General features: G+C 36.9%; 1 protein-coding gene across 1 annotated transcript in view; it reads left to right on the top strand.

Annotated features, from left to right (window-relative positions):
- The window catches only part of LOC129282138 (paladin-like), a 65,085-nt gene that overhangs the window by 22,009 nt on the left and 15,754 nt on the right, over nt 1-27,322 (top strand). The window contains exons 3-9 of the mRNA XM_064112724.1: nt 3,038-3,217; nt 8,056-8,220; nt 8,523-8,762; nt 18,407-18,552; nt 21,075-21,183; nt 22,518-22,622; nt 26,613-26,708. Of these exons, the coding sequence (XP_063968794.1) occupies nt 3,038-3,217; nt 8,056-8,220; nt 8,523-8,762; nt 18,407-18,552; nt 21,075-21,183; nt 22,518-22,622; nt 26,613-26,708 (1,041 nt within the window). The remainder of the gene's footprint in view (nt 1-3,037; nt 3,218-8,055; nt 8,221-8,522; nt 8,763-18,406; nt 18,553-21,074; nt 21,184-22,517; nt 22,623-26,612; nt 26,709-27,322) is intronic.

The raw sequence follows: 27,322 nt of genomic DNA on the forward strand, positions 1-27,322 counted from the left end.
CCACAAAATACTCAAAAGAGCAGTGGAAACTAAAAAAGGAGCCCTGGAAATCCCCATTCATTGTACTGTTAAAAGCTTATCCAATGTGTCAGACTTAGGCAGTAAGTCGTGGATGTGAAGTAGCCCCCGGAAATTTTTTTTTTTAAATAAAAAAAAAAAAAATTCCTGTGAGGCAAGTACCCCACCCTTTTACGATACAGGGATACATGCTTCATTGATAGACAAATAAAGACTGCATAAAAACTCATAAAAACAGAATGCAAGAAAAAAAACTGAGAGAATAGCAGGAAAAATACATGTACATGTAGATGAGCAAGAAACAGGAACACTACGTGTAGATAAATGAACTTTAAAGAGAATATCAAACAGGGGTTTGTGTGGCTGTCGATCAATTTTACCTATTAGTTGTGACAGTTATGCTCGTTGGTGCATGTTTGCCTATCAGATTATCCTTCACTTTCATGCATCTGATGCACCACGAGATGCACTATTCCTTCTTTGGTGTATTCAGACTGCCTCCACGTTCAAGAATTCCGTATATTCATTGACACCGTTCTCATTATGGTTTCTTAAACTAGTTTACTGGAAACCGGTTCAGGAAACCAGTTTAGAAGATTGCTTTGCTAGCATTCCCATTTGATCACCTGAAAGTGGTTTTCAAAATCACTTCGTGTAAAGCGATCTTGTTGCTATGGGAACGCTCTCAGTGGGGTGACATGTTTCGTGCAAAATTTGAAACCGCAGCGTAGGCATTCTTCACAGTGTGTGGAGTAGCGCGCTCAAAATGTGCAAAGATTGCTTCACAGAGAACGGTTGTGTCCTCACTTATGCTAAAACCAGTTTAATGAGGCAAACTGATCTTGAAAACTACACCACAAGGTGGTTTTCTGAACCGGTTTGGAAGATTGCTACCAAGATCGCTTCGACCGTTCCCAATACACGTTAAACTAATTTCCAGTAAATGAGTTTTAGGAAGGTAGTGAGAATGGTGTCTCTGATCCTTACCCCGATAAGAAAATGCAAGGTATTTTTGGCAGTTTGAAAGTTAAGTACTTGAGTCGTTATATTCTTGAAAGAAAATACCAGCTAAGTAGCAGGTAGGCCCTACTTGTCAACTTTACAAGAACTATTTGCAGGGACTTTCCAAGGTGCAGGTATTTTGGCTGTGTGAACGTACATTATGGGAACCTTCTCAGCCCAGCCTGTAGTGGGGCATCGCATGGGCACCGTGGGTGGCTGCTGAGGTAGCAATTTTAAATCGCTTGGCTTGTCCGCTTAGCAGACCATAAGGCAGATACCTGTAACTTTGAGATTTTACCTTGAAAGGGTCTGCTTTGGGTGAATGTGGTAATAAGTATTGGAAATTTTAAGGTATGAACAAGTTCTTGTGATTTATTGCTTTGGTGGTGATGGAGGCAGTCTGAATATGCCTATTGTCCTTTCAAGATGCGGTGGTTAACCAGTAGGTGGATCTGCCTGCGCCTTGGTTAACCCACGCAGTAGGTCCATGGTTAATCAAAGTCTTGGCTTGGACTTCTTTCATGCTCTGCTAGTGTCTCAGCTCACATGAATTGAAGGCACTCATAATGCCCATGGTTTTGAACGTTTTTTCCAGTCTGTTTAATACAAACTTTCTTTTTGTATCATCTATTTTTTCTTTTAAATTATGAATAATGCTTTCCCTATTAAAGAGGTGTTGTGTTTGCATGAAGAACACATTTACAATTACCAGCATATGAATTGCCATGTGAACAGCAAATGATAGAACTTAGAGAGAGAGAGAGAGAGAATCATAGTGAAAGAGACAAAGAATACTGCCATTTTTTTTAAAGTTAAAGGAGAATGAAACTCTTGGAGCAAGTTAGCTTTTGTGAAAGCAGAAAAATCAAAGAATAAGATCAACAAAAGTTTGAGTAAAATAGGACTAGCAATAGAAGAGTTATGAGCATTTGAATGTCGAGATCACTAATGCTATGGAGATCCTCCTATTGGCAATGCGACCAAGATCTATGGTGTCACAGATGAACAACTCTCCCCTTTTGGACACTGAAAATATACCCCAAAACATCTCTTTTTGCTCATTCTAATCATATGACAAACGATTCGTCAATGATATAATGTTGTGAAACCTCTATACTTGTCCTCTCATAAAAAGAACACCTCACCTTGTGATAGACTCTATAAAAGTGAGAATATAAGTGAAATAAGTACTAAGGTAATGAGGGAGTTGTACGTGTGTGACATCACAGATCTTGGTCGCATTGCCAATGGGAGGATCTACATGGCATTAGTGATCTCAATATTCAAATGCTCATAACTTTCTTATTATTCACTCAATCTTCCTCAAACTTTCAACAATATGTTTATTTGAATTTTCTCTTTGATATGGATTCAGCTGGTTTCAAGGGTTTCATTCTCCTTTAATTAAAGATAATAACAATTCCACTCTATATGTTTAGGTTTGAATCAAACCTTACATGTAGGTCACATTATAATGAGGACAGAATTAAAACATTTTACAGAAGCTATGTGAGTGGGGGATGTCTTCAGTTTGTTCCCCTCATTTGCATACTGACCAAAATGTGCATATAACTGTTTCGTCACATCAAGTGAAACTTTGAAAACTAAAAAGCATTTGTGATGAAATTATTCAGTGTTGTTTGTTTGATTGATTTTTCTCTATTTTATCTTTGTTGAGGATGTGTAGTTTGCCTTTAAAATAAAAAGGACACTATAGCATTGATAGTGTACACTGTATGTATAATGTTTGACGGACCAAATGTAGAAGAAGGTTTGAAATCTGCATCGCTCTGAGGATCCAAAAATCCAAAGACTGAAGTTTTGTGAAACAGGGATCTGATACTTGTAGCTTAATGACCCAATAGTCACAAGTTTCGATAAACCAGAAATGAAATTCTCACAGCTTACTAGTATTTTGACTTTGATATCCATTTTCTATCTTGAAATTAATGCAGTGTATTCTGTGAATTTAACATTACTTTGTATTTTATTTTCTGATGTCGTGTCTTGCCTTCAGGAAAAATATTTCATGGTTGCTGACCATTTCAAAGACATGGATGAACTAAACACGACGGCTAAGTATGGAGCGCCAAACTTTCGTAAAGCTCATGGAGGATACCCTGTGTATGGCATGGGACAGCCGTCTTCTGACGGGCTGAGACGAGTCATGGAGTACCTTGAACATGAAAAGTATTCGGTAGGTGTAATCTGGCTTCAGGGAATTAAGTTTTGTAATTGTAATGATGAGGACAATTGTTCTTAAACCATATTTATCACATTTATGAACATTGATCATAATCATTACCACTTAACAATCATTGTCTTTGATCAACTTTAATCATCATGGTCATCATCATTAATCATCTTTATTAATCATCATCTTTTACATTCTTTATCTTCTTCATGATGAAAGTAATTGGTATGTCTCTGCAGTCTAGTTTCTTGAATTTTAATCAACGTAATGGCTGTGGCTTTTAATACTCAACATTATGATCATCATGATCATCATTGATTGCATTAATAATTGTCATTATTGATGATTTATGATAATCCCTGGTCATTATTACCATCATTATCATCATTGATCATCACTATCGTCAACACCACCATCTAATCCACCACCACCATCATAATTATTATCATCATCATATTCATCATCATCATCGTCAACAGGACTCATCATCACCATCATCATCACCACCATCATCACCACCACCACCCCATCCACCACCACCATTATAATTATTATCATCATCATCATCAAGACTCATTGTGATCATCATCGTTATCATCACCACCATCTTGACCACCATCATCACCACCAACATCATCATCATCATCACCATCATAATCACCATCATAATAATCATCATCTTCATTATCATTGTCACATCATCATCATCATCATTGTCATATCATCATCATCATCATCATCATTATCATCATCATCATCATCATTATCATCGTCATCTTCAACATCATTATCATCATCATCATCATCATCATCATCATCATCATTATCATCATCACCATCATCATCATTATCATCATTATCACCACCATCATCATCATCGTCATCTTCAACATCATCATTGTTGGTGACGTCGCCATCATGCACCTGATGATTCCTCTTGAAGCCATATGAGCCAAAGCTTAATTACCCTGTCTACATGTGCAACATTATCAATCAGTCTTCATTGTTTCAGTGATATGTAATGTAGATACATGTGTTTAAATGAAAATATGACCTCGTATATTCTTACATATACATGTTTTTTACTGTTATTTTTTGTCAGTGATCAAGCTCGGAAGAGTGTGCATTGCTCATTAGTCTGCTGGTGAAGAGCCCTTAATTGACAGTGTGTTGAAAGTAGAAACACAATCCTTGCCTAATTAGTAATTGCATCCTAAGGTTGTGTGTGGATGTGCTAATAAAATCTCCTTTCAGTAATATAAAATTGGTCTGTTATGAAGAAATGGACCATACCAGAGACGGCACATTTGGATTTGTTACATTGTAAATTATCAGTAACCTGTCCATAAAAGCCATCTGCTCATAAAGACCAATTTCCCTGTCACCCTTTGGCGGTCTTTATGAACAATTTTTGTTGTACTTTTTTTTCAAATCTCTATATAAAGTTTCAATAGACTAGGGTTTGTGCCTGCATACTAATAATAGTGTCAACATAGCCTGATGACCTTTAGAGGCTGTTCTCACTCAGTTCCTTAAACTAGTTTAGTGGAAACTAGTTTAGTGGAAACTAGTTTAACGCTAAGTGAGAACGGTCGAAGCGCTCTTGGAAGCGCTCTTCCAAACCAGTTTGGAAGACCACCTCGCGATGTAGTTTTCAAGATCGCTTCGCATCGGAAAAGTGGTTTTAGCGTAAGTGAGGACACAACCGTTCTTCGGGAAGCGATCTTCGCACATTTTGAGCGCGCTACTCCACACGACAGGTGTAGAATGCCTATGCTGCGGTTTCGAATTTCGCGCGAAAGGTGTCTCCTCACTGAGAGCGTTTCCATAGCAACAAGAGCGCTATACGTGAAGTGATTTTGAAAACCACTTTCGTGTGATCAAGTGAGAACGCTAGCAAAGCGATCTTCCAAACTGGCTTTCTGAACCGGTTCCCAGTAAACTAGTTTTAGGAACGTAGTGAGAACAGCCTCATTGTGTGCTAATAGCTCTCGCAATGATTTTGTCTTGCTTTAGCTGCTGACGTTGTGCATCATGCACTTATAATTTGAAGAAACTGGCATGGATGGTCATATTTAATCTTCAAACCATCTTCATACATCTAGAAGTACATCTTCACTCAATTTTTTATACGCCCGTCTAGAAGGGACGTATTATGGTATCACGCTCGGTGTCCGTCTGTCCGTTAACTTTTCCTTGTAAACGCGATAACTTCAGTTTGACTTAACCTAGGCTCATATAATTTGATGTGTATGATACTAGCATGAATCCCAGGAAACCTATCGATTTTGAGGTCCAAAGGTCAAGGTCACAGTGACATATTTTCATCTTACCCTTCTGCAGTCCTTGTAAACGCGATAACTTCAGTTTAGCTTAACGTACGCTCATATGAATTGGTATGTATAATACTAGCATGGATCCCAGGAGCCTATCGATTTTGAGGTCAAAAGGTCAAAGGTCAAGGTCACAGTGACATATTTTCATCTTACCCTTCTGCAGTCCTTGTAAACGCGATAACTTCTGTCTAACTCAAATTAGGCTCATATAATTTGATGTGTATGATACTAGCCTGGATCCCAGGAAGCCTATTGATTCTGAGGTCCAAAGGTCAAGATCACAGTGACATGTTTTCATCTTACCCTTCTGCAGTCCTTGTAAACGCGATAACTTCAGTTTAACTTAACCTAGGCTCATATAATATGGTGTGTATGATACTAGCATGGATCCCAGGAAGTCTATTAATTTGGCGGTCAAAAGATCAAAAGTCAAGGTCACAGTGACATATTTTCATCTTACCCTTCTGCAGTCCTTGTAAATGTGATAACTTCAGTTGAACTTAACCTAGGCTCATAATTTGGTGTGTATGATACTAGCATGGATCCCAGGAAGCCTATTGATTTTGAAGTCAAAAGGTCAAAGATCAAGGTCACAGTGACATATTTTCATCTCACCCTTCTGCAGTCATTGTAAACGCGATAACTTCAGTTTAACCTAACCTAGGCTCATATAATTTGGTGTGTATGATACTACTAGCATGGATCCCAGGAAGCCCATTGATTTTGAGGTCAAAAGGTCTAAGGTCAATGTCACAGTGACATATTTTCATCTTACCCTTCTGAAGTCCTTGTTAACGCGTTAACTTTAAATAGTTGAACTTAACCTAGGCTCATATAATTTGGTGTGTATGATACTAGAATAGATCCTAGCAGTTCTATCGATTTTGAGGTCAGAAGGTCAAAGGTGTAGTCGCCACCTTCCACTTTTCTTGCTTGACCAATAACTAAATTTTCCGCGTTACAGACGGGTGTATTATGTGCTCGCCTTAGCGACACTCTTGTTTGTAGGATGCATGGATTGGGGAACATCATCTTTATGATTAGATAAATGTGTTGGGCTCATTGTGAATTAGAGCATGATCCACCTACCATGTAGCCTAGGCCTACTTCGGTATTAGAAGGGCTATGTAAACATCCAAAGGTTTACTGAGAACTGAAATGACACAACTATTAATACATTTTCAAAGGTCTGTTCATTGCCATACAACTACTCCATGTCCTACATAAATGCAATATTTGTTATTATGGGCATATCCTTTGGTGTTGCATAGTATCATGAATTGGCTATTTGAATTGAGTTGAATAGATATTATTACTATATCTCACTAAAATGCATTTAATCAATTGTCAACTTATTTGTAATCATTTGTAGACATAATTTTATACATACTATGTGACAAAAACCTTTCCATATATCTAGCCTTTACTCAAATTGACAACCTTTGTTTTCTAGTAAAAAAGTTGAAATTCAAATGGGTGTCGGCTTTCAGGGGGGAGTGGATTATTATTTGTTGATTCCAGACTTTGTGAAAAGCATTGGAAATGCCTGTAACAGAGACAAACACTTTTGGGGGAATTCAAACTGGGTGAGCCACCAAGAAATTCATTGGCCAAGCCTACTTTGCCTGAGGAAACTGTCAGGCCAGGGAAAAGAGAGATAATGACTTTACTTTAGGCCCGTCTGCACCAGCCCGAGTTTTCAAATATTTGCGCTATTTCTGATCCACCAAATTATATCCCGATCTGAACAATCTTGAGATTATTTGTAATGGAGACACAATCATCGGGATTGTTCACTGGATTAATCTCGAGATTGCAATCCCAAGTCAACTTAGGATTATTTGCAAAATAGCATGCTTTTTACGAATTATCCTGCTAGTTCACACAGGTGCAGACGGCATCACACCATAATATATTGATGCATCGCTCGAGTACGAATTGCTCTTCTTGCGCTGGTGGAGATGGGGTTTCTTGAATCTCCAGATTAATCGTGAAGAGGGCCGATCGGGTTGAACTTGAGATTGAGCAAAGTCAGGCTCGTGCAGCACCGCCTTATGAGACAATTTCCAGTGGCATTACATAACATTTGGTGGCCATAATCTCCTCCTACTCAGGATGATTTATATCTGATTGGTGTCAAAACCCCTAGGAAAACATATGGGGGCATCATGGTCCCCTGACTCGTCTGTCAATCTGAAGGATGTGGGTTCGATTCCCAGCCATGGTGTGTTTTCCTTCAGCAAGAAATTTACCCACTTTGTGCTGCTCTCAACCCAGGTGAGGTGAATGGGTACCTGGTAGGAAGAGATTCCTTTAATACTTGAGCGCCTAAATGGGCAGCGCAGCCAAACCCGGGGTAAGAATAGCAGTGCTGTGTATCATCAGGCAAAAAATCACTTTATAAATCCAGCTGTTAACATTATTATTATTATTATTATTATGATAATCTGCCTTTGATACAAGAGGGCCTTTTAACTCAGCTACTTTTTAATTCTCTCCTTTCAGGACATTCTCTTGATCAACATCAGGCATGAACCAGTTGTGTTCCTGAAGCGTGGCAAGGATTATGTTTCGTTCACTCCACGCGAGAGGGAGAACCTGACAAGGAACATCACCACCTGTACGGATGTGGATGATGTAGTGGCCCAGGAAGCAGCAATACGTAAAGAGGTTAGTTTGGGAGTGTGATCATGATGGTGAGCCTCTGTCACTGAAGTCGTCTGCCAAATGTCTTGATTTTAGAATCATCACTTATTAATAGTCATGGTCTCTTATTATTGCTATTAATGTTATTATTATTATTTGTAGGTAAAGGGAATATAGAATTCATTCCATTGATGACATGATCTTCTGGATGAATTTAAGTATTGAAACATTTCAAACAACTGTGCATTTTAGAAGTTGGCATTGCTGGCTTTCCACAGTTGTGGTTGATCAGATCAATCGCACTCTTTGCAATTGTTTTTTTGCAGATTGTGAAGTTTGCGCTGGTTAACAAGGACAACAAGTTTGCCTTTTACAATGACATTGAGGACCTTTCAGACGAGCCTCACTTCCACCAGCTCAAATATATTGAGGATATCAAAACAACCAGTGAGGTCTACAGTCTTCATTCGGTTGGTTTCCGCAATGCGTTCTTCACACGGATACCCATGTCATCGTCCAAAGCCTCCATTAATGAACCCATTGACCAGCTCTTAAATGCAGTTAAGGTGAGTTCTTTGAGCCATTTTTAAACCTGTTGGAGACCGAACATGCATATATGTAATGAAACATATCATATCTGGCTTGCCATGATATTAATCTCCTGCTAGACTATGGTTTCAATTAAACCAGAGTTCAGAGTACAGGCTACTTTTCATGTATAAATGGCACTATTTTAATAGAAAATATATGAAATGTATAATGTTAACAATATTCTAACATGTCTGGCTTCCCATAGTATTAATCCCCTGCTAGACTATGGTTTCAGTATTAATGACACTATTGTAATATTTAGAAAATATATGAAATATATAATGTTAACAACTTTCTAACATGTCTGGCTTCCCATAGTATCAATCTCCTGCTAGACTATGGTTTCAGTATTAATGATACTATTTTAATAGAAAATAAATCAAATATATAATGTTAACAATTTTCTAACATGTCTGGCTTCCCATAGTATTAACCCTTTGCGTGCGGGCCCGCGAAACCGGATACCTCTCCCTGCGGCGCAGCTGTTTTTGTACATTGCTGGTATTTGGATCTGTGGCGGTGCTTTCCTAATCTATTGCTAATTGCGCCAAACTGAAGTATTTTCAGGATTTTTAGTAAATGTAAAGATGAAAGATCAGACATTTTTCTTTATAGAATTAACGGTCTCGCTTCTCAAATCAACAGAATAGTTAAGGAATTTACGAGGAAAAAGTCGTGTTATTTTGTAAAATCTTCGCTTTTTCCCAAGTCAATAGGCACTGTGTACAAAAATGCGTAAGGGCAATCAGCACGCGCGGACAAGTCGGGTTCGATCGATACCGCTTTGTTGTCTGCTCTTTTTTCATTGCTCATGAATGGTCTCTTTACCCCCTTGCAGATCTTTGCAAAGTGTATAATTACGACGATAATCCGATAATTTACTAGGTCATCCTGACGAAATACACTAATCTTTCTTTTATTCAGGGCGTTGGCTATTAGTCCCCTGCTCTTTTTTATAAGGAATTTGTTTGAGCGTCCGCCATGACTTTCTTTTGTTCATTTTTAAAAGAGCAGAGGATAAACGGTGTTCTTAATTCCTTTATTTTCTGTTTGTTTCCTTTGAAATAGAAGACAAAAATAAGAGCAATATCGGATGAGAGAACGAGAGAAAGCGGGGGGGGGGGGGGGTTCAAACGTTTTCCAGGGGCCCGTTTTATATAAAATTTGTTTACAAGTTTTCAATAACAATTGAAAGCTATATCATTCTATTTGACTGGCGGATGGTAAATTTGTTTAAATTATTGCGCATTTTTTAATATAACATGTGCATGTATAATGTATTTATAAAACGGTACCAATTAGGGATTTCCTCGTTTTCCCTTTCTCTGGTTTCTAACCTGTAACTGAATGTATACCGCTTTCATTCCCTTATATCTATCGTCTTTCTATATCCCCTCCCTTCTACACCTTTTTTCTCTGAGTTCTTCTCATTTGAATTATATCTGTATCGTCTTCTTTCTTCCCGATTTGGATTACGAGGTATATACCCGCCCCCATCCCCCTCAATCCTTTCTTTCTGATTTTTTTCTTCTCAGTACCTGTCATTTTACATTACATCTAACATCTCCCACCCCCCCTCTCTTCATCGGTAACGGTTTCGAGAGATCAATGCCTCGTTTTTGCCAACTTGTATTGATTGGAGATGGTTGCATTTGTGGGCCTCTCGTCCTATTGCATCGTGGTTATCATGTCGAAAATTTTGGGGGTTTTCCCCCTATTTCTCAAATAATGTCCCGAAAAACCTTCTAAAATTACTATTGTAAGTGTCATTTCACAAAAAATTCTATATCATCTTCCATTTTCTATATTGAAAACGTGGGTAGATATCTTTCACAAAAGACAATATGATGATGATCATCATCATCATCGTATAAAAATGCACGACTAAACTATTTTTTGTGAACCTGGGGCTTAGGGTTATGGCAAGACAGAGGCCTTAATCTTTCACTAAAAGTAATTTTCTTTTTTAGATTTTTTTATAAATTATATGTTTCACTTAATTCGATTTCCCCCGCAGATATTATAGTAATAAAATAATTTTGTTCCTGAAGTTTGCGCATCGGTATTCGATTTGTAATATCATGAAATTATTTCAAAGAGTTAAACGAATAAAAGTGACTAAAATTGTAAGTCTGAAATCATACCTCCCAACTCTCTTCTTGTCACTTTCTACGTTTCTTTATCTTATTATTCCCTCAAAAAGAGCAAAGCAATTACTGAAAGTAAAAGAAAGTATTTTTTCTTGAATAAATTATAGCATCCGCAATCATAAGTGTTGTTTTTTATTTGTTCTTTCGTTTTGTTCTATTGTCTCCTTGATTTCAGAACCGATAATAAATAACCGTCCTCACCTCTTTCAGCAAACATGTACAAAAAATCCGAAGTCTATATAACTTTCTGATTTTTTTTTGGGCCGGTCCACTCCCTCCCACATTCAGTCACGGAAACAATTTTTTTTCCTCTATGAATCTTTTCTACCACGCTATTCGCCAGTTAAAAAAATGAGAAAGAAATCGGCAAAAAGTACGAAAATCAATAAAATTTGGGTCGGTATCAACTTTTTTTTTTGGGGGGGTGTAGGTTGCACATGAATAAAAGTTTGTAGGATTGAGAGGATTCTATCGGGTGACACGCCATACAAACGTGTTTTCTTTATAGGGGGTGCCTTAGCGTAATGTATCATCCTGTATTATTCTATTTCCTCCATTTTGCGCGAGGAAACTTAGTTCATTATTGGTTTTATCATTTGAAGTAATTATTTTTCCGTCAACTTTTCAATGCAGAAGTTTTCATCTGGGTGAGAAAAGGAAATAAGATGAAGAGGTTCTAAAACCTAACCTATTATAAATTCATTCTGTAAAATTACATGAATTAACAAATTGTATTTTTTTAGCCGCTTCATCCCCGTCCCACAGCTCAACACTTGCACCATAAAAAAACATTGCAGTCCCTGTATAACATCTTTTTCCAAACATTTTGGTTTAGATGCTAACCATGGTAAGCGCCCAAAATGCGATTTTTTTTTTTGGTCGTAACGGGGGAAAAAAGGGGCCAGGACGGTCTTTATTCTTATTTTTTCTACAGCGTTACTCGCAATTAAAAACAGAAAATCGGAGAGAGGAGACAAACAAGAAATATTAGAGTGTAGGTCAGAACATTTTTCTTCGGGTGGGGGGGGGGGGGGCAAACAAGAACAATGATAAAAAGTCATCAGTTTGGCAAGGGTCTTAGGACCGAGTTGCAACAAACAAACATTGTGGGATTTTTTTTTAAAGTAATCTAACCAAAAAATAAAGTCATGTTGTAATTCGTTTAAGTAGATATTCATGGAATTTTAGCAAAAGCGCACTTGTCTGTTCCCCCTTTTATCTCTGTATCTCATTCTCTCTCGTCCTCCCTGACATTTGAACATATTTTTTCGATAATTTCCCTAAATAATTATTCGTTCATCCTTATATGCATCATCACCCAGGAGAAGCGCCTTTTTGCAATATGAATCACTGACGGATGTCATAAGCACCTGTGTTGTCGGTAATGAGACATTTTTTTAGATACGGTATGTTGGTCGAAAAAAGATTCATAAAAGCTTTTTGTATTGCTAAGTACGAAAAGCGTTCAATGGGTCATCCTGCCGATAAACACTAATCTTCCTTTTGTTCGGGGCGTTGGCCATCTGTATCCTGCTCTTTTCGGAAGGAATTTGTTTGAGTGGCCGCCCAGACATTCTTTTGTTCGGGTAGTGCCGATATCATGAACTACATGGACGTTCCCCCTTTGAAAAGAGCAGAAGATGAATGGTGTGCTAAACTGCTTTCTTTTCTCCTTTTTTCAGAATAGTAGACAAAAATAATGAGAAGAAGAGGGATGATGGGGAGGGAAAAAGTTCAAAAAGTGCACTGAGATCAGCTCAAAGTACTAAGACATTACAAGCTTTTTGCTTTTCTGAAAATGCAATCAATCGATGAAACCAAGGAGATATCATTCTATCTAGAATGATATCTTCTTGATTAAACAAATAAGACGAAAATGGTGAATAAACGCGTAGCTTATTACGTGACGATCTTGCAGAAAAGATGTTAGCGTATGTATCTATCAGAACAACGATATGGATCAAATCACGTGATCAGAACAAATCACGTGATCAGGCCTTATGCGCGCGCGTACGTGCTCGTCACAAAATTTATCCTCCCCGTCCGACTCCAACGAAAAAATCGGGTAAAGTTGAAATGATTTCCTATTTTCGGGATTTTTCCCCACGTAGCTGTATATTTTTTTCAATCTGTTATCAAAATAGGTTTATGAAGGAAATAGTGTCAGAGGTTTTAGTACATAACAATTACGAAAAAGCTGAAAAACTTCACTGAATTAAACCAAACATTTCTCGGCTTCTGTAGAAGCCCGTCGTAGCTAAGTGAACGACTCGCTGGGCTTCTGTGGAAGCCCGTCGCACTCAAAGGGTTAATGTCCTGCTAGACTATGGTTTCAGTATTAATGATACTATTTTAATAGAAAATATATAAAATATATAATGTTAACAATATTTGAACATGTCTGGATTCCCATGATATTAATCTCCTGCTAGACTATGGTTTCAGTATTAGTTTTGATACTATTTTGATAAAAAAATATATGAAATAAATAATGTTAAACAATTTTCTAACATGTCTGGCTTCCCATAGTATTAATCACAGGCTCAACTATGGTTTCAGTTAAATCAGAGTTCAGAATACACGTTTCTGTACATAATACTGGCACTATTTTAGTAAAAGTATGTCACAAGGAATGCTTACAAAATTTTCAAATTTATTGTCCTTATTTTATGTACTTTTTGTCCCTTTCTTGTTTTCTATTTTGTCCTTTTTATAATCGGCAAGATGGCAAATGATGTGTCAGGATTGATAATCAATTAGTGTTCGGTTGTCAATAACATGATTATATATTAAAGGAGAATGAAACCCTTGAAACCAGCTGAATCCATATCAAAGAGAAAAATCAAAGAAACATATTGTTGAAAGTTTGAGGAAGATTGAATGAATAATAAGAAAGTTATGAGCATTCGAATATTGAGATCACTAGTGCCATGTAGATCCTCCCAACGGCAATGCGACCAAGATCTGTGATATCACACACGTACAACTCCCTCATTACTTTAGTACTTATTTCACTTATATTCTCACTTTTATAGAGTCTATCACAAGGTGAGGTGTTCTCTTTATGAGATGACAAGTACAGAGGTTTCACAACATTATATCATTGATGAATCGTTTGTCATATGATTAGAATGAGCAAAAAGAGATGTTTTGGGGTATATTTTCAGTGTCCAAATGGGAGAGTTGTACATGTGTGACATCACAGATCTTGGTCGCATTGCCAATGGGAGGATCTCCATAGCATTAGTGATCTCGACATTCAAATGCTCATAACTCTTTTATTGCTAGTCCTATTTTTCTCAAAGTTTTGTTGATCTTATTCTTTGATTTTTCTGCTTTCACAAAAGCTAACTTGCTCCAAGAGTTTCATTCTCCTTTAACAATGTTAGTTTCTAACCCCAAAGTCATTCTTATAGCTTCTTATGAATGCGTAGATCAGAGCAAGGTAATACTGCTTGCTATGAAAGGGGTAGTATACTTAAGCTGAAAATAATTACATCTTAATAATTAGAGTCAAACTCACCAAGCAAACTGAAAAATCACTAAAATCTGCATATTATATATATAATGAAGTTATTTCATTTATAGTTTGAACAATATTTTGTGAAAACAATTATATGCATGCCATCATGAATATGCATTACTCTGGCTGATGATGTCATGTCCCCACTTTCCTTTTTCTTAACGTTATGAATTGATATCATCATATTTTCATGTACATGTGTGCGTGATATGTCTCTCTTGTAACAAAATAAGGTGCAGCAATGAATATCTTACACATTAAATCAGTTGTCAATCCATTTTCTTACGTTGTTGGTGGACAAAATTTGAATAAATATATAATTTCATATAATAAAATACAAAAGAATGAGTGGGAATATGATATCAGATTGATTGTTGCATATTCATGAAGACATGCATGAAACTATTTCACCAAGATATTTAGTTAAAGCTTTAAATTTTCTTAACTTTGTTATTCCTTGCCTGATTTCAATGAAATATTCTTGTTTTTGTGTTTTTTACTGATTTAACTTTCTTATGATCAAATAATTATTTTTTAGCCTGGAGTACCACTTAGTTGTCCGTTCTCTAGTCTCTACCACAATCATTTTCTGCATGTATAAAAATGCATGTAAATCATTTTGCTGGATTCTCCCAGCTCATTTTATAATCCTTCCAGCCTTGTGTTTGCGTGCACATGGCTTCATTAAAATGGAATAATGGGTCTCCAACAAGACATGTTTAATAATTTGTCAGGATTGATGTGCATATAATTGTACTATTGGAGTATGAAATATCAATACACCACATCCGTATCCAGGGATGTGGTGAGTATGCATCGCTCTTTGTAAAAAGGTTGAAGGTTTGAAGCAGTGGAAGAAATACATGTATGTACTATTGAGGATGAGTAAAAAAAAAGCATAGAAAGGGCATGAAAAGAAAGAAAGTCAAGAAGGATGAGGAGGAAGAGGAGGAGGAGGAGGAGGGGGAAGGAGGAGGAGGAGGAGGAGAAGAAGGAGGAGGAGGAGGAGAAGAAGGAGGAGGAGGAGGAGGAGAAGAAGAAGAAGAAGAAGAAGAAGAAGGAGGAGGAGGAGAAGGAAAAGGAGGAGAAGAAGAAGGAAAAGAAGAAGAAGAATGAGAAGGAGGAGATGAAGAAGAAGGAGGAGAAAGTGAATGAAAAAGAGATAGGGAAGAAGATCCAATAAAAACAGGAGGAATTAAGACGATACAATTGAATCAAATAAAAGATTAGGGGGTAGGTATGAGGAGGAAAATAATGATTGTGAAGACAGATCTAAGTAAATCTAAGTGATCGATAGGATATTTCCATGAATAGGTCCATGATATTTCCATGCTTTTTTTACTCCGTAAACTCAGTAAAGCGTTTCTCTTTCATGATTATGCAATTGAATCAGGGATCACTGAAATAAATCTTGGAGCCTGATCATGAATACTTTTATTGACATTTGATTAGCTGAATGATTGAATAACAAGATTGGTGGCTATTTTTAAGTTAATTTCCACCCTTATTTCTCGGACTTTGTATATGAGATATCTTGTACCTAGACATTTTCTTTCTAATGAACTGAGGAACAGAAATTAATCTAACAAAATTACAGAGAGAGAGAGAGACATCATATATTAATTATTTTTTTATATACTTGATGATTTGTTGTACAGAACAGAGAGTGGAGGTGTCGTGTTAATCTTGCCTCTCAGTCATCGGGTCATGGTTTTAAATCCTACTTCAGGGGTTAATTTTTTACAGTAAGAAATCTATCCACCATGTATTAATTGCCCCAGTCATTTTGATGGTGATCCCACCGCTGCCACCAAGTACCGTATTTTCCGGTATATAAACCGCGGCCGTGTATAAACCGCACCCCCAATTTTTGACTCTTGGAAAAAAAAGAAAAAAAAATTGAGGAAACCAGAAATAGTGAAATCTGTGTAATATTCTATATATTTGAAGGAATATCTTCATGCATTCTCCGTGATACTGAAGCAATAAAATATACGAAAAGATATTATTTGTTCGATGCAAAGTGTTTTCACTTCGACAATTTTGACGCAATTATCTCGCTCATGCAATACAGAGCGATAATGCCTGTACGTGGTGCTGAGTCTACGCCTACGGGCAGCTGCCGGCTGCCCCGAGCTCTGCCTCTGGTACGTCCAAAGTGATTCGTCCTGACGTATGAATTTTGCATAAATACTCATAAAACAGACTTATTACCTGTTGACGACAAATTGGGATTGTGTTTACTTAAGCAACTCAACACCATCACAAGACCAAATAATTTGAGAACGGACTGTTGGCCGAGCGAGACGAGCAGTCACGTCGGCTTTTAACTTTTTTTTCTGAGCATACATGGAGGGAGCGCATGCGCGTTGCTCGTGAGTCGCCGCAGCCAGGGGGGGGGATGGGAAGGGACGATCGGGCATTGCATCATTGCATCTTGCATTGATATTAAGTTTTTTTTTTTTTATGAGAAAAATGATGTGATGTGGATGTGGATGAAATACAATTTTTTTTAAAATTGTTTTGTTGTCTTCTTGATATAGTTTTGTTAATGATATCGTATATTATTATTTTGTAATTATTTTGCAATCAATACTGGTAGATGGCGCTTCAACACGTACAGTCTTCAAGTTTAGTTAGCTGCACATTAGAAAGGCCTCGAGCAAGATTTCTGTTTCTTTCTGGGATTTTTCTTATTTTTGGTTTGGAAAAGCGATAGTAGGCAGCTTTAAAATTTAGTGCCCTACTGTTCAGTATTAGAGGTATGACATTAGCTGTCAATTACACTAGCAGATCGGTCAAACAGAAGAGGGTAAAATCTTAACTACGTCTACGGTACTACGCGACGCTCCGCCTTCAGTTTCCCTGTCGCTAGGCTGCGGCGCGCCGGCCAGCCATGCCAGCAGGCGCTACCGAGGAGCGCTCACTGAACATGGATTGGCCATCCCGCGAACGCCACGACAAAAATCATTAAATTATGAAAAGAGAAAGACAGAGATGATGTAAAGTGAGTTTTATTTCATTCTTTTTACAAGTCCACGTTTCAAACATGTTACACATTCATTATATATGCTAAATTTTCGTCAAGTCAATCAAGTTTCTGAGGTCGGATTTCTCTGTGTTCGTGTATAAACCGCACCCCCCATTTTCGAGGTTTTCCCCGACGGAAAAAGGTGCGGTTAATACACCGGAAAATACGGTAATTACTAAGTGGAACAAAGTAAATTCAATCATAGATATATCTTTGATTTAAGTGCAGGTGGGTGTTTTATAAAGCTGTTTGTAAATTAAGAGCGACTGGTGATCCTTTCTTGTGGTAAATGGTATACACAAAAATGTTCATTGACGATGCTTTAGCACGTGAGAAAGGTTAACCAGTCATTCTTAAAGTCGCTCTTTATTTAAGAACACCTTTATGAAACGGCCCCCTGATCAATATTTGATTTAATTGTTAGTTTAGTTGATTATTACAGCTATGAATATCATGATAACATGATTTATCACTGTCTGATAATTTACTTTATATATTCATTATGAGCTGCAATTCTGTGAGAGCAGGGAAGGGGAAAATGAAAGTAAGGCTTTCATCGGTGCTTGTCCATGAAAAGCGGGCATTTGGGTACCAATGTATGAAGTTCTGAGTTGGTGTTAAGCATTACAGAGTAGCATTTCTGGCCAACTTTTCATAATTGACCATAATTTGGTCATATTGTGTTTCCATGATATATCACCAGAATCATAAAACCATTATCTAGCATTCAATATTTTTTTCAATGTTGAATAAATGTGATATTAAGAATCAAAATAACGCCCAGCACTACTGCCATCAAGCAATTACTGAGACAATTAACCAGTTTAATTGAGCAAAGCATACTCTGCAACAACACCTGATGCTTCACTTTATAAATGGGCCTTAAATATTGATTAATGTATTTTGTTCTTTTAGGAGGTGCCCTCGCTGTTCAGCAGTGAGGAATCATTGCTACCAATCCTCGTCTTCACTGGTCACATGGGATCGGGCCGGACAACCTTCGCTATGTGTCTGGGCATCTTAATCGTGGCACATCAGAGGGGTTTTCCAGCTCATGTTTAGTAAGTTAACCCAATGACTGCTGCATTCTGTAATTCCCATAGGATTCGTACAGGGACAGCCTGTTTCCAGTAGGCAATGGCTTAACCCAATGACTACTGCATTCTGTAATTCCTATAGGATTTGTACAGGGACCGCTAGGTTCCAGTAGGCAATGGATTAACCCAATGACTACTGCATTCTGTAATTCCCATAGGATTTGTAAAGGGACAGCCTGGTTCCAGTAGGCAATGGGTTAACCCAATGAGTATTGCATTCTGTAATTCCCATAGGATTTGTACAGGGACCACCAGGTTCCAGTAGGCAATGAGTTAACCCAATGACTACTGCATTCTGTAATTCCCATAGGATTTGTAAAGGGATGCCAGGTTCCAGTAGGCAATGGGTTAACCCAATGACTACTGCATTCTGTAATTCCTATAGGATTTGTAAAGGGATGCCAGGTTCCAGTAGGCAATGGCTTAACCCAATGACTACTGCATTCTGTAATTCCCATAGGATTTGTAAAGGGATGCCTAGTTCCAGAAGGCAATGGGTTAATTGCAGGGATTAAATCAATCCAAGGCCACCAATGTCATGACCTTGGTTACCCTAGTTTAGAGTCTTCAGTTTTCTTGAATGCAAACTTTATGTTCTTTTGTTTTCTGAACAATATATTCCATGTTCTTCATTCTCCAAGACAATTGTAGATATTGATAATCTATTAGGAAAAACACAAGTTTCTGATTAATATAATACATACTGCATTATGCAGATAAAAGCTTGACGAACACAATAGTTAGAAGACCATGAACATATTTGCTTTTCAGATTTTACACTGGTGCATGGTTTTATTTAATCAGATCTCAATTTTGATTTTCATAGTTTTCACTGTCTTTTGCATACTTTAATTTTGAGGGGCCTGAAAATGTTGTTTTCGGTGAAATTCTTTGTTTGCTTCAAATTCCCTTAAAATTTCCATTTTCTGTGTTGCAGAAGAAAAAAAACGGGGACTTTAGTGATTAATCTCAAAGCTGCTTCAAAGGCCTTGGATATTTCCTGTGCCTGTATTTTCCTCATTTGCTTCATTGTGTGCTCTTTTGGAAAAGTAGTTTTGCTCTAAAAAATTGAAATTCAAGGCCTATATTGTCATATTTTCTCTCAATTAGGCTTTGTTTAAAGCATTTTAATGTTTCTGTTGCTAATAATAATAAGTTCTGAATAATAATTTGAAGGAAATTGCAGACAGCATTTCCATCAGTGAAATGAAATTCATTTTTGAAGTGATAAAGTAGCGTTAATGTGTATCCCTGACGATCCATGCTCCTTAATGAACCTATTCTGAATTGAACTTGAAGCTGAATGTTATTAATGTTTAACTCCAAAACATGCCCTATCACGTCTCCCTTGTTGTTTTCTTGTCTGTTGTCATTTTATCCTTGTTTGTCATAATTTTGTCCTTGTTTCTTTTTCTGTCATTATTGCTGATATACTTGTTGTCAAATGTGTAATGTATATCAGTAATGAAATTGTCTACTAGTACCTAGTGATGAAAAGGTCAATGAAATATGGGATAAAATCTAGTAAAATAGCAATGTTGGAAATAAAAAATAATGAGTTCCGGCAAGGTTGAAGTTTTCATGTAAGAAAGTAATATTCGTGTTTGCATTTAAAAAACGTCACAGATAACCTCGTTTGGTTCAAAACAACAATTATGCTGAAGCATAACGCTGAAAATTTCATCAAAATCGGATGTAGGATATTAAAGTTATGACATTTTTGAAGTTTTGCTTATTTTCACAAAATAGTAAATATGCACAATTCAATGGCATGCAAATGAGAGAGTTGATGATGTTGCTCACTCACTATTCCTTTTGTTTTTTATTGATGGAATTATAAAATATTTCATTTTTTTACAAAATTTACGATAAGGACCAACTTGGCTATAAATAAAACCATAAAATGTTAAAACAATGGTAAGTCCACATAGTCAGGGAGGAATGAAACTTTCTTTCACATGACAATGACAATGAGTTGAAAATTTGAATATTTGTCCCTCATATATGATAAAGTACAGCAGAATTAGTGAGTGGGTGACGTCATCGGTCTCCTCATTTGCGTACAGACCAGGATATGAATAGAACTTTTGTGTGAAATTAAGCGAGATTTTAAGATGTCATAACTTTCTTATTTTACATGCGATTTTGACAAAATTTCCAGTGATATGCTTGTTGGATTTTTCTCCTTTTATTCAAATCAACTTTATGTTGGGTTGGACTTATCCTTAAATTGTTGCATCTGTCTTTGTTGAAGTAGGAAACACAATCCTTGTATAGCTCAAGTTGAATGGACAAGCAATCAAAACCAAGAGACCCTCTTTCATTTTTCTCACCATTGAAGTACTTCATATATTTTTTAAGGTTGATTCTGTATTATAAACATTTTATCATTGTGTATAGAAATCATTTTCAAGTGCTTGGTATTAACAAAATTAAACACTAACTTAACAATTTTGATTAATATCATTTGATTCACTTTCTTTCAGTGATCCTTACACCTCTACTGAGGAATCACCCAAAGTGGCCCTCGGGGAGTTCTGGGCCATCATGAAGGTCTGTAGTCTACTTCCAGATGGTATGAAGCGAAAGAGAGAGGTACGTCTGACATTTCCAGATAAATCAAAGGAAAATTCTACTCTAAGAGACCCTGTTATCTACTTTCTCGAACTGGTTTCCTGTAACTTCAGGAAACTAGTTTAGAAGATCGCTATGCTAGCGTCCTCATCAGTACCTCCTGAACTGTTATCCAGAACACTTCACGGAAATTGGTCTTGTTGCTATGGGAATGCTCTTATAATGGAGTCAAATAATGTATTGCATTCTACACACTGTGTGTACTAAGTATTGCACCCAACACCATTCACACTCTTTTTTTTCTCGAAGAACTCACCAGTTTAACGAGGCAAAGCGGTTTTGAAAACCAGATCAACAGGTGGCTTTTCAAACTGGATTCAAAGACCACTTAAGAACGCTTCCAAGACCACTCCGAGTATTCCCATTACAAACTGGTTTCTACTACACCAATTCAAGGAAATTAATGAGAACAGTGTCGTACAGTGGCAGATGAATGTGGGGGCACATTTTGAAAAATCACTCATTTCACATATTAATATTGTTAAATCTAAGAAAAAATTTGTTTTTGACCCTACTCTATTTCAAAATTCAAGATCTGCCACTGTCGTATAAAGTTGGTTTAATATAGATTGATTGAACTTAAACAAGCATCGCATTGAAACGCTCAATTGAACAAAACTACATGTAGATGCATAGCAAGAAAGGGAGTTTTTAAAGTAACATGTGCTGTTTTAAAGATGGTGATGCATGTAACATGAAGCAAAGGGTTTCTTGCATATCAAGGTTTAGGCAATTTACGTGTTTCGGAATTATGAACCTTCGGAATAAAGAACCTTCGGAATAAAGAACCTTCGGAATTACGAAGCTTCAGAATTACGAATGTATACGATTTATACACAATCAAGGTTCCTGTGTAAATTCATTATAATTCCCCCATTCAGCTTTGGGCTACCACGTGGTTTCTGATAAATACCCTTTCAAGTTCAAATTCAAATCACTGCATACAGTGGCTTACGCAGGAATTTTTCAAGGGGGAGGGGGGTTTCAAGCTGAATGAAATGTTGACAACCCCCCCCAAAAAAAAAAAATGTCTTCACCACCAATTTTTAGGTTGTTTCCTACCCCCCAAAAAAAATTGACAAGCAAATTTAAAAGGCCTTTAAAAAAATTTAAGGGGGGGGTTGAACCCCTGTAACCACCCCTTAAGTATGCCACTGACTGCATATAATTTAGAAATAAATATACAATGTATATCAGATATAAGCAATAAATTGATAATAAATGAATTCATAATAATATTAATGGATTAATAATAATAAGTGAATGAATGAGTGAATAAAATCGCTTTGTTTCAGGTGGATTCGATCCTCGATGTATGTACGGACATGGGCAACATACGAGAGAAGATTGTTGAATGTCATCGCAAGCTTCAAGAAATACAGGAAGATTACCAAATAGCGGTAAGTGAGTAATTAAATTAGTCAATAAGGGTGTGACTGTCACACTGTGACATTCCTCTTTGAAATCATTTGTATAAAGTATATGTTCCTATACAGTCAGTGTTGTTCCTTGCAACCTTTGTCAGAAGGGGCAAAAAGAAATTCAGTCACTCCCCCCCCCCCCCCCCCCCCCCATAAAGGAAGTTCAGAGGTTGCCACCACTTTAGAGAGCACTTCCCTTTCCAAATTTGTAAAAAAGGTCATATCATTTTGATGTGGGATGTGGGACTTTATATATTTTTCCATTTTGCAAATTCTGTATGTCCATCAAAGATTATAAACAACGTTGTGGAATGTGAGTATGGTTTCTCCATGTTCTGTTTACTCATTATTTTTCCCTAATACGAGTGTGAATAAAAGATAAAATCAAATTTATTAAAATATATATCATATGACACATGTGTAGCTACATAGATGTCACATTGTCAGTTCACAAAATTAAACATGAAGTCTATTATGTTTGTGGATTTTCGCCGAACCTTTATTCTATTTTATCGAAACAAACTTGACGAGTGTTGAATCCCCTTAAATAAAATAAAATATTTCTTCCGTCAGGAAAGTGTTTCACATATGCAGCACACAACCATATTCATGTAATTATTAACATCACTACATGTTTTTATCATTGAATTGTATGCCTGATCAGACATTGCAGTCTTTTCAACCATTCATAATACAGACTAAGAAAGATTGATGTGATACGATAATTTAACCAAGAATTAAATTGTAAGATTATTAATTTTGACAGCAGTTTCTCACTAAATGCAAGGTATTTAAGAAAATGTGAGAAATTATAATCTGATACTTAGATATATTTTTACAAAGTACACGTATGAAAGAATGGATAGAAAGAAGAAAAAATTATAAGAAAATTCAATGGTTAAATATTTCTAGATTTCTCTCTATTCGTGTAAATTTGACAAGAGAATTATATGAGTAAATGCAGGAATATCAAACCTTTTTTTAAACTAGGGCCTCTGAAGCAAATGCTGGTTTCTGTTAGTCTGTTATCGATTTCTCTCTATATTCTTTATTCAATTTCATATTGATTACTCATGCAAATTGCTCTGAATGAAGTCTTTTTCTCTTTTTTTTAAAAAACTATACAATTTGTTAAACTGTTATCCCGCTTAAATAGATCTAAGTACATGTAATAGACTTGCAATTTCCTTAATTATATTAGTTTAGATACATGTATACATGTAGAATCCAGAAAACTCCCCTTTTAATGTATAAATATTGATTGAAGACAACACCCCCATGATAATTCTAACTATAGGGAGTTGCTGCATCAATGACACTGTGTGGTTCATGTTACTTTCCTCATATTTTGGTTGGGTTTGGCGTCTCCTTGGGGATGCCTCTTGCATCATTATTTATTCATCCATTGATGAAATGATGCAAGCATCAATCTATCAACAAACCCTTCAGTGAAAATACATGTCTCCTTTTACCTCTGAATATTTCATGATGGTATACTGCTTCGACAAATTACGGTTCTTTGAAGAAAATACAGTAGATGCATCATGAATTATTATTTGTTGGTAATTGCATACAAACTATCAAGTATTGAACAAGCTGTTGTCATGTCAATAACCAAAGACAATCATAGGCTCACATGGTCGATTCATATGCAATAAAAATACAGAAATATGCATTATCAATTATGTTTGGTCGCCTGCACAAGCCTACAAAGACACTGGTCTTTGGGCCCAGAGAAATGTCCAATCTACCTCAAACTGCCGTGGCGAGGGAAAGCTTCCCAAAAGTTTGAGATGCAAATTAGGAAAGCAATATCTAGTGCCTTCCCTAGCGTTGAAGCGCGTGTGGTATTTACCACACACAGAATGATCTCGTCTATTCGAAAGGACGTGCTCCCTATCTCTCACTGTAGTAATGTTATTTACGAGTGTAAGTGCCGATGTGAAGCTCGGTACATAGGGCGTACAACCCAACGTTTAGCAGATCGCATTAGCCAACATGTACCCGCCTCTATCCGAAATTGTCGAATTAGCGTGCGTTCACAACCTCTGTGCGCATGCAGAAAACGTACCGTTAGTACTGTGACAGACGGTAGTAGTTCAGCTATTGCTTACCACTTGCTGAGCAACCAAGCATGCGCTGAACAATACTGTTCAGCTTGGTTTAAGGTGCTCAGCCAAGCAAGGAGTTTCCCTCATTTGCGCATGCTCGAGGCAGCGTATATCCAGCTAACAGACCCGATTCTGTGCCGCCAGGAGTTCGTAAGAAACCTTGTGTTATTTTAGTTGCTTCGCTCAATATACGGCTGGTACCAAGCCTAACTTGTTTGCTTGACAGCCAATCATGGCTCGCCATTTAGCGTCCATTGTCTGGTTACGGTTCTATTATATATTGTTTTGCTCGAGCGTTTTAGTCATTCATGCGATTTTACTCCGATGCGTGCATGTCGAAAAGCTTCAGTATGTCCGTTTTTAAGGCTATTTTACAATTATGGTTTCATGGATACTTGTATCTAGTGTTTGATGTGAAAACTTTTATTTATGCTTTGCTTTGAACGTATGACTCTAGCTGCGTGGAAAGTATTCATAATATAATCTTGCTTTGTATATCTAGCTATAAAACTAAAAGCATGTACATGTACACTCACTTTTCTTTTAAAATTTTGAATAAAAAATATTGAAGAAATTGACCAAAAGTATTAATTTAGAATTTGAGATTTATTTTAAAATATATTCACTTTTTACAGTATATGTTTGTTAAAAACCAAAAATTTTCTCAAAAGTAATAAAACAAGATTTAGTGTTTGTTAGAAATACACTCTGCGTGTCATTACCATAGTTCATCAAACCCTGCCAAATGAAGTTTGAAAGGGGGTACATGTACATGTATATAGGAATCAGTGTTCGGGCGGTCATTCAGTTGCAACTCTTGCGCATCGAACTCTTTCCTCAGTTTTTAACCAATTCTTATGAAACTTGGAACACATATTGATGTTGGGATATAGATGCGCAAGACACATTTCTCGCATGTGTGGGAAAACCATGGTAAAAACATGGTAAAAATCTTGCAGTTTGAACTACTTCCTCACTTTACAACCAATGCTCATGAAATTTGGCTCACACACAGGTATCGTGGTAAAGATTTGTGAGACATAATTTGCGTGGATCGGAAATTGTGTTGCCATGGTAACAACATAATTTCTGCCCAAAATTGGGTAAAATCTTGCGATTTGTACTGCTTCGTCAGATTTCAACCAATTCTCATGAATTTGGCTCACACATTGGTCTTGAGGTGAAGATGTGCAGGACATATTTTCCATATGTCAGTAATCATGTTGCCATGATAACAACAAACGTAAAAACTTATGCAAAAATCTTGCGGTTTTAACTACTTCATCAGTTTTTAACCAATTCTCTTGATAGCTCAGACATTGGTCTTGTGGTTAAGATAGGCAAGACAGTTTTTTTTCCACGATTGGAAATTGTTGCCATGGTAGTGATGTGCAGCGGGGGTATTAATCACCTTCAGTGATGGTTCTATAGTTAGGTCTGTTATTGCGTAAGGAAATGCGCACTGACCTGTTCTTAGAAACAATTTTTCTAATCATTGTAACTTTTACCCCTCTTTGATATACATGTATTTTTATTTCCTTTCCCCCCCCCCCCCTGGGCCTTGAGCATCTTCCGTTGATGGATACTGGTGCTAAAGTTACAAATGTCCATAATATTATTATTTCTATTATTCTTAATATTATTATTATTATTATTATTGTTGCTGTTATTGTTGTTGTTGTTGTCGTTGTAGTTGTTGTTATTATTATTATTGTCATTATTATTATTAATTTTATTACTCTTGATATTGATTATATTGTTATTATTATTATTAATCAAAATTTGATTGTCAAGAGTGTGACCATGAGTTTCCCTGCAAAGAATGTGCCCTTATTTTGATGTATTCATTTTTTTACAGGGTCAAAGTGCCCGTGAATATTACTTGGAGAGCGCTCTAACATATCTTGAGCGATACTGCTATCTCATCATCTTCAATAGCTACCTACATGAACAGGTAAAAGCTGAGAAGCTTTCACAGTGAGCCACTGCAGTTTTTTCGCCCTTTTTTCGCCGTTTTGTGTGTTATAACCTATGGGAAATTCAAAGTTGCAGTTTTTTCGCCGTTTTGAAAACGGCTAGAAAAGGGCGAAGAAAGGGAGAATTTTTGGAGAAAAAACGGCCAAAAAACGGCTACATTAGGTTTCTTACGTAAATCTTGAATTATTATGGAGTGCCATCATTGTTCAATATTAGCGGAGCTATTGATTTCCCCATGAAAACGGCGAGAAAACGGCGAATGTTAAGGACGAGGATCCTGTTAGAGGAGTGAAGATACTGAAAGAAAACGGCTAATAAACGGAGAGAAAAGGGCGAGAAAACGGAGACAAAAGGGCGAATGGGTAGTAAAGCGCGCGTTGCATAAAACGGAGAGAAAAGGGCGAGAAAACGGAGACAAAAGGGCTAATGGGTATAATGCGTGCAGTGCATAAACGGAGAGAAAATTGTGAATGGGTCCCAAGGAGTGCATTCCATGAAACGGAGAGAAAATGGCGGGACAACGGAGAGAAAAGAGCAGATGAGTAGTAAGAGGTGAGAGCATGAAACAGAAAAAAAAAAGGTTAGAAAAAA

Source organism: Lytechinus pictus, chromosome 18 (assembly GCF_037042905.1).
Source record: "Lytechinus pictus isolate F3 Inbred chromosome 18, Lp3.0, whole genome shotgun sequence".
Taxonomy (NCBI): domain Eukaryota; kingdom Metazoa; phylum Echinodermata; class Echinoidea; order Temnopleuroida; family Toxopneustidae; genus Lytechinus; species Lytechinus pictus.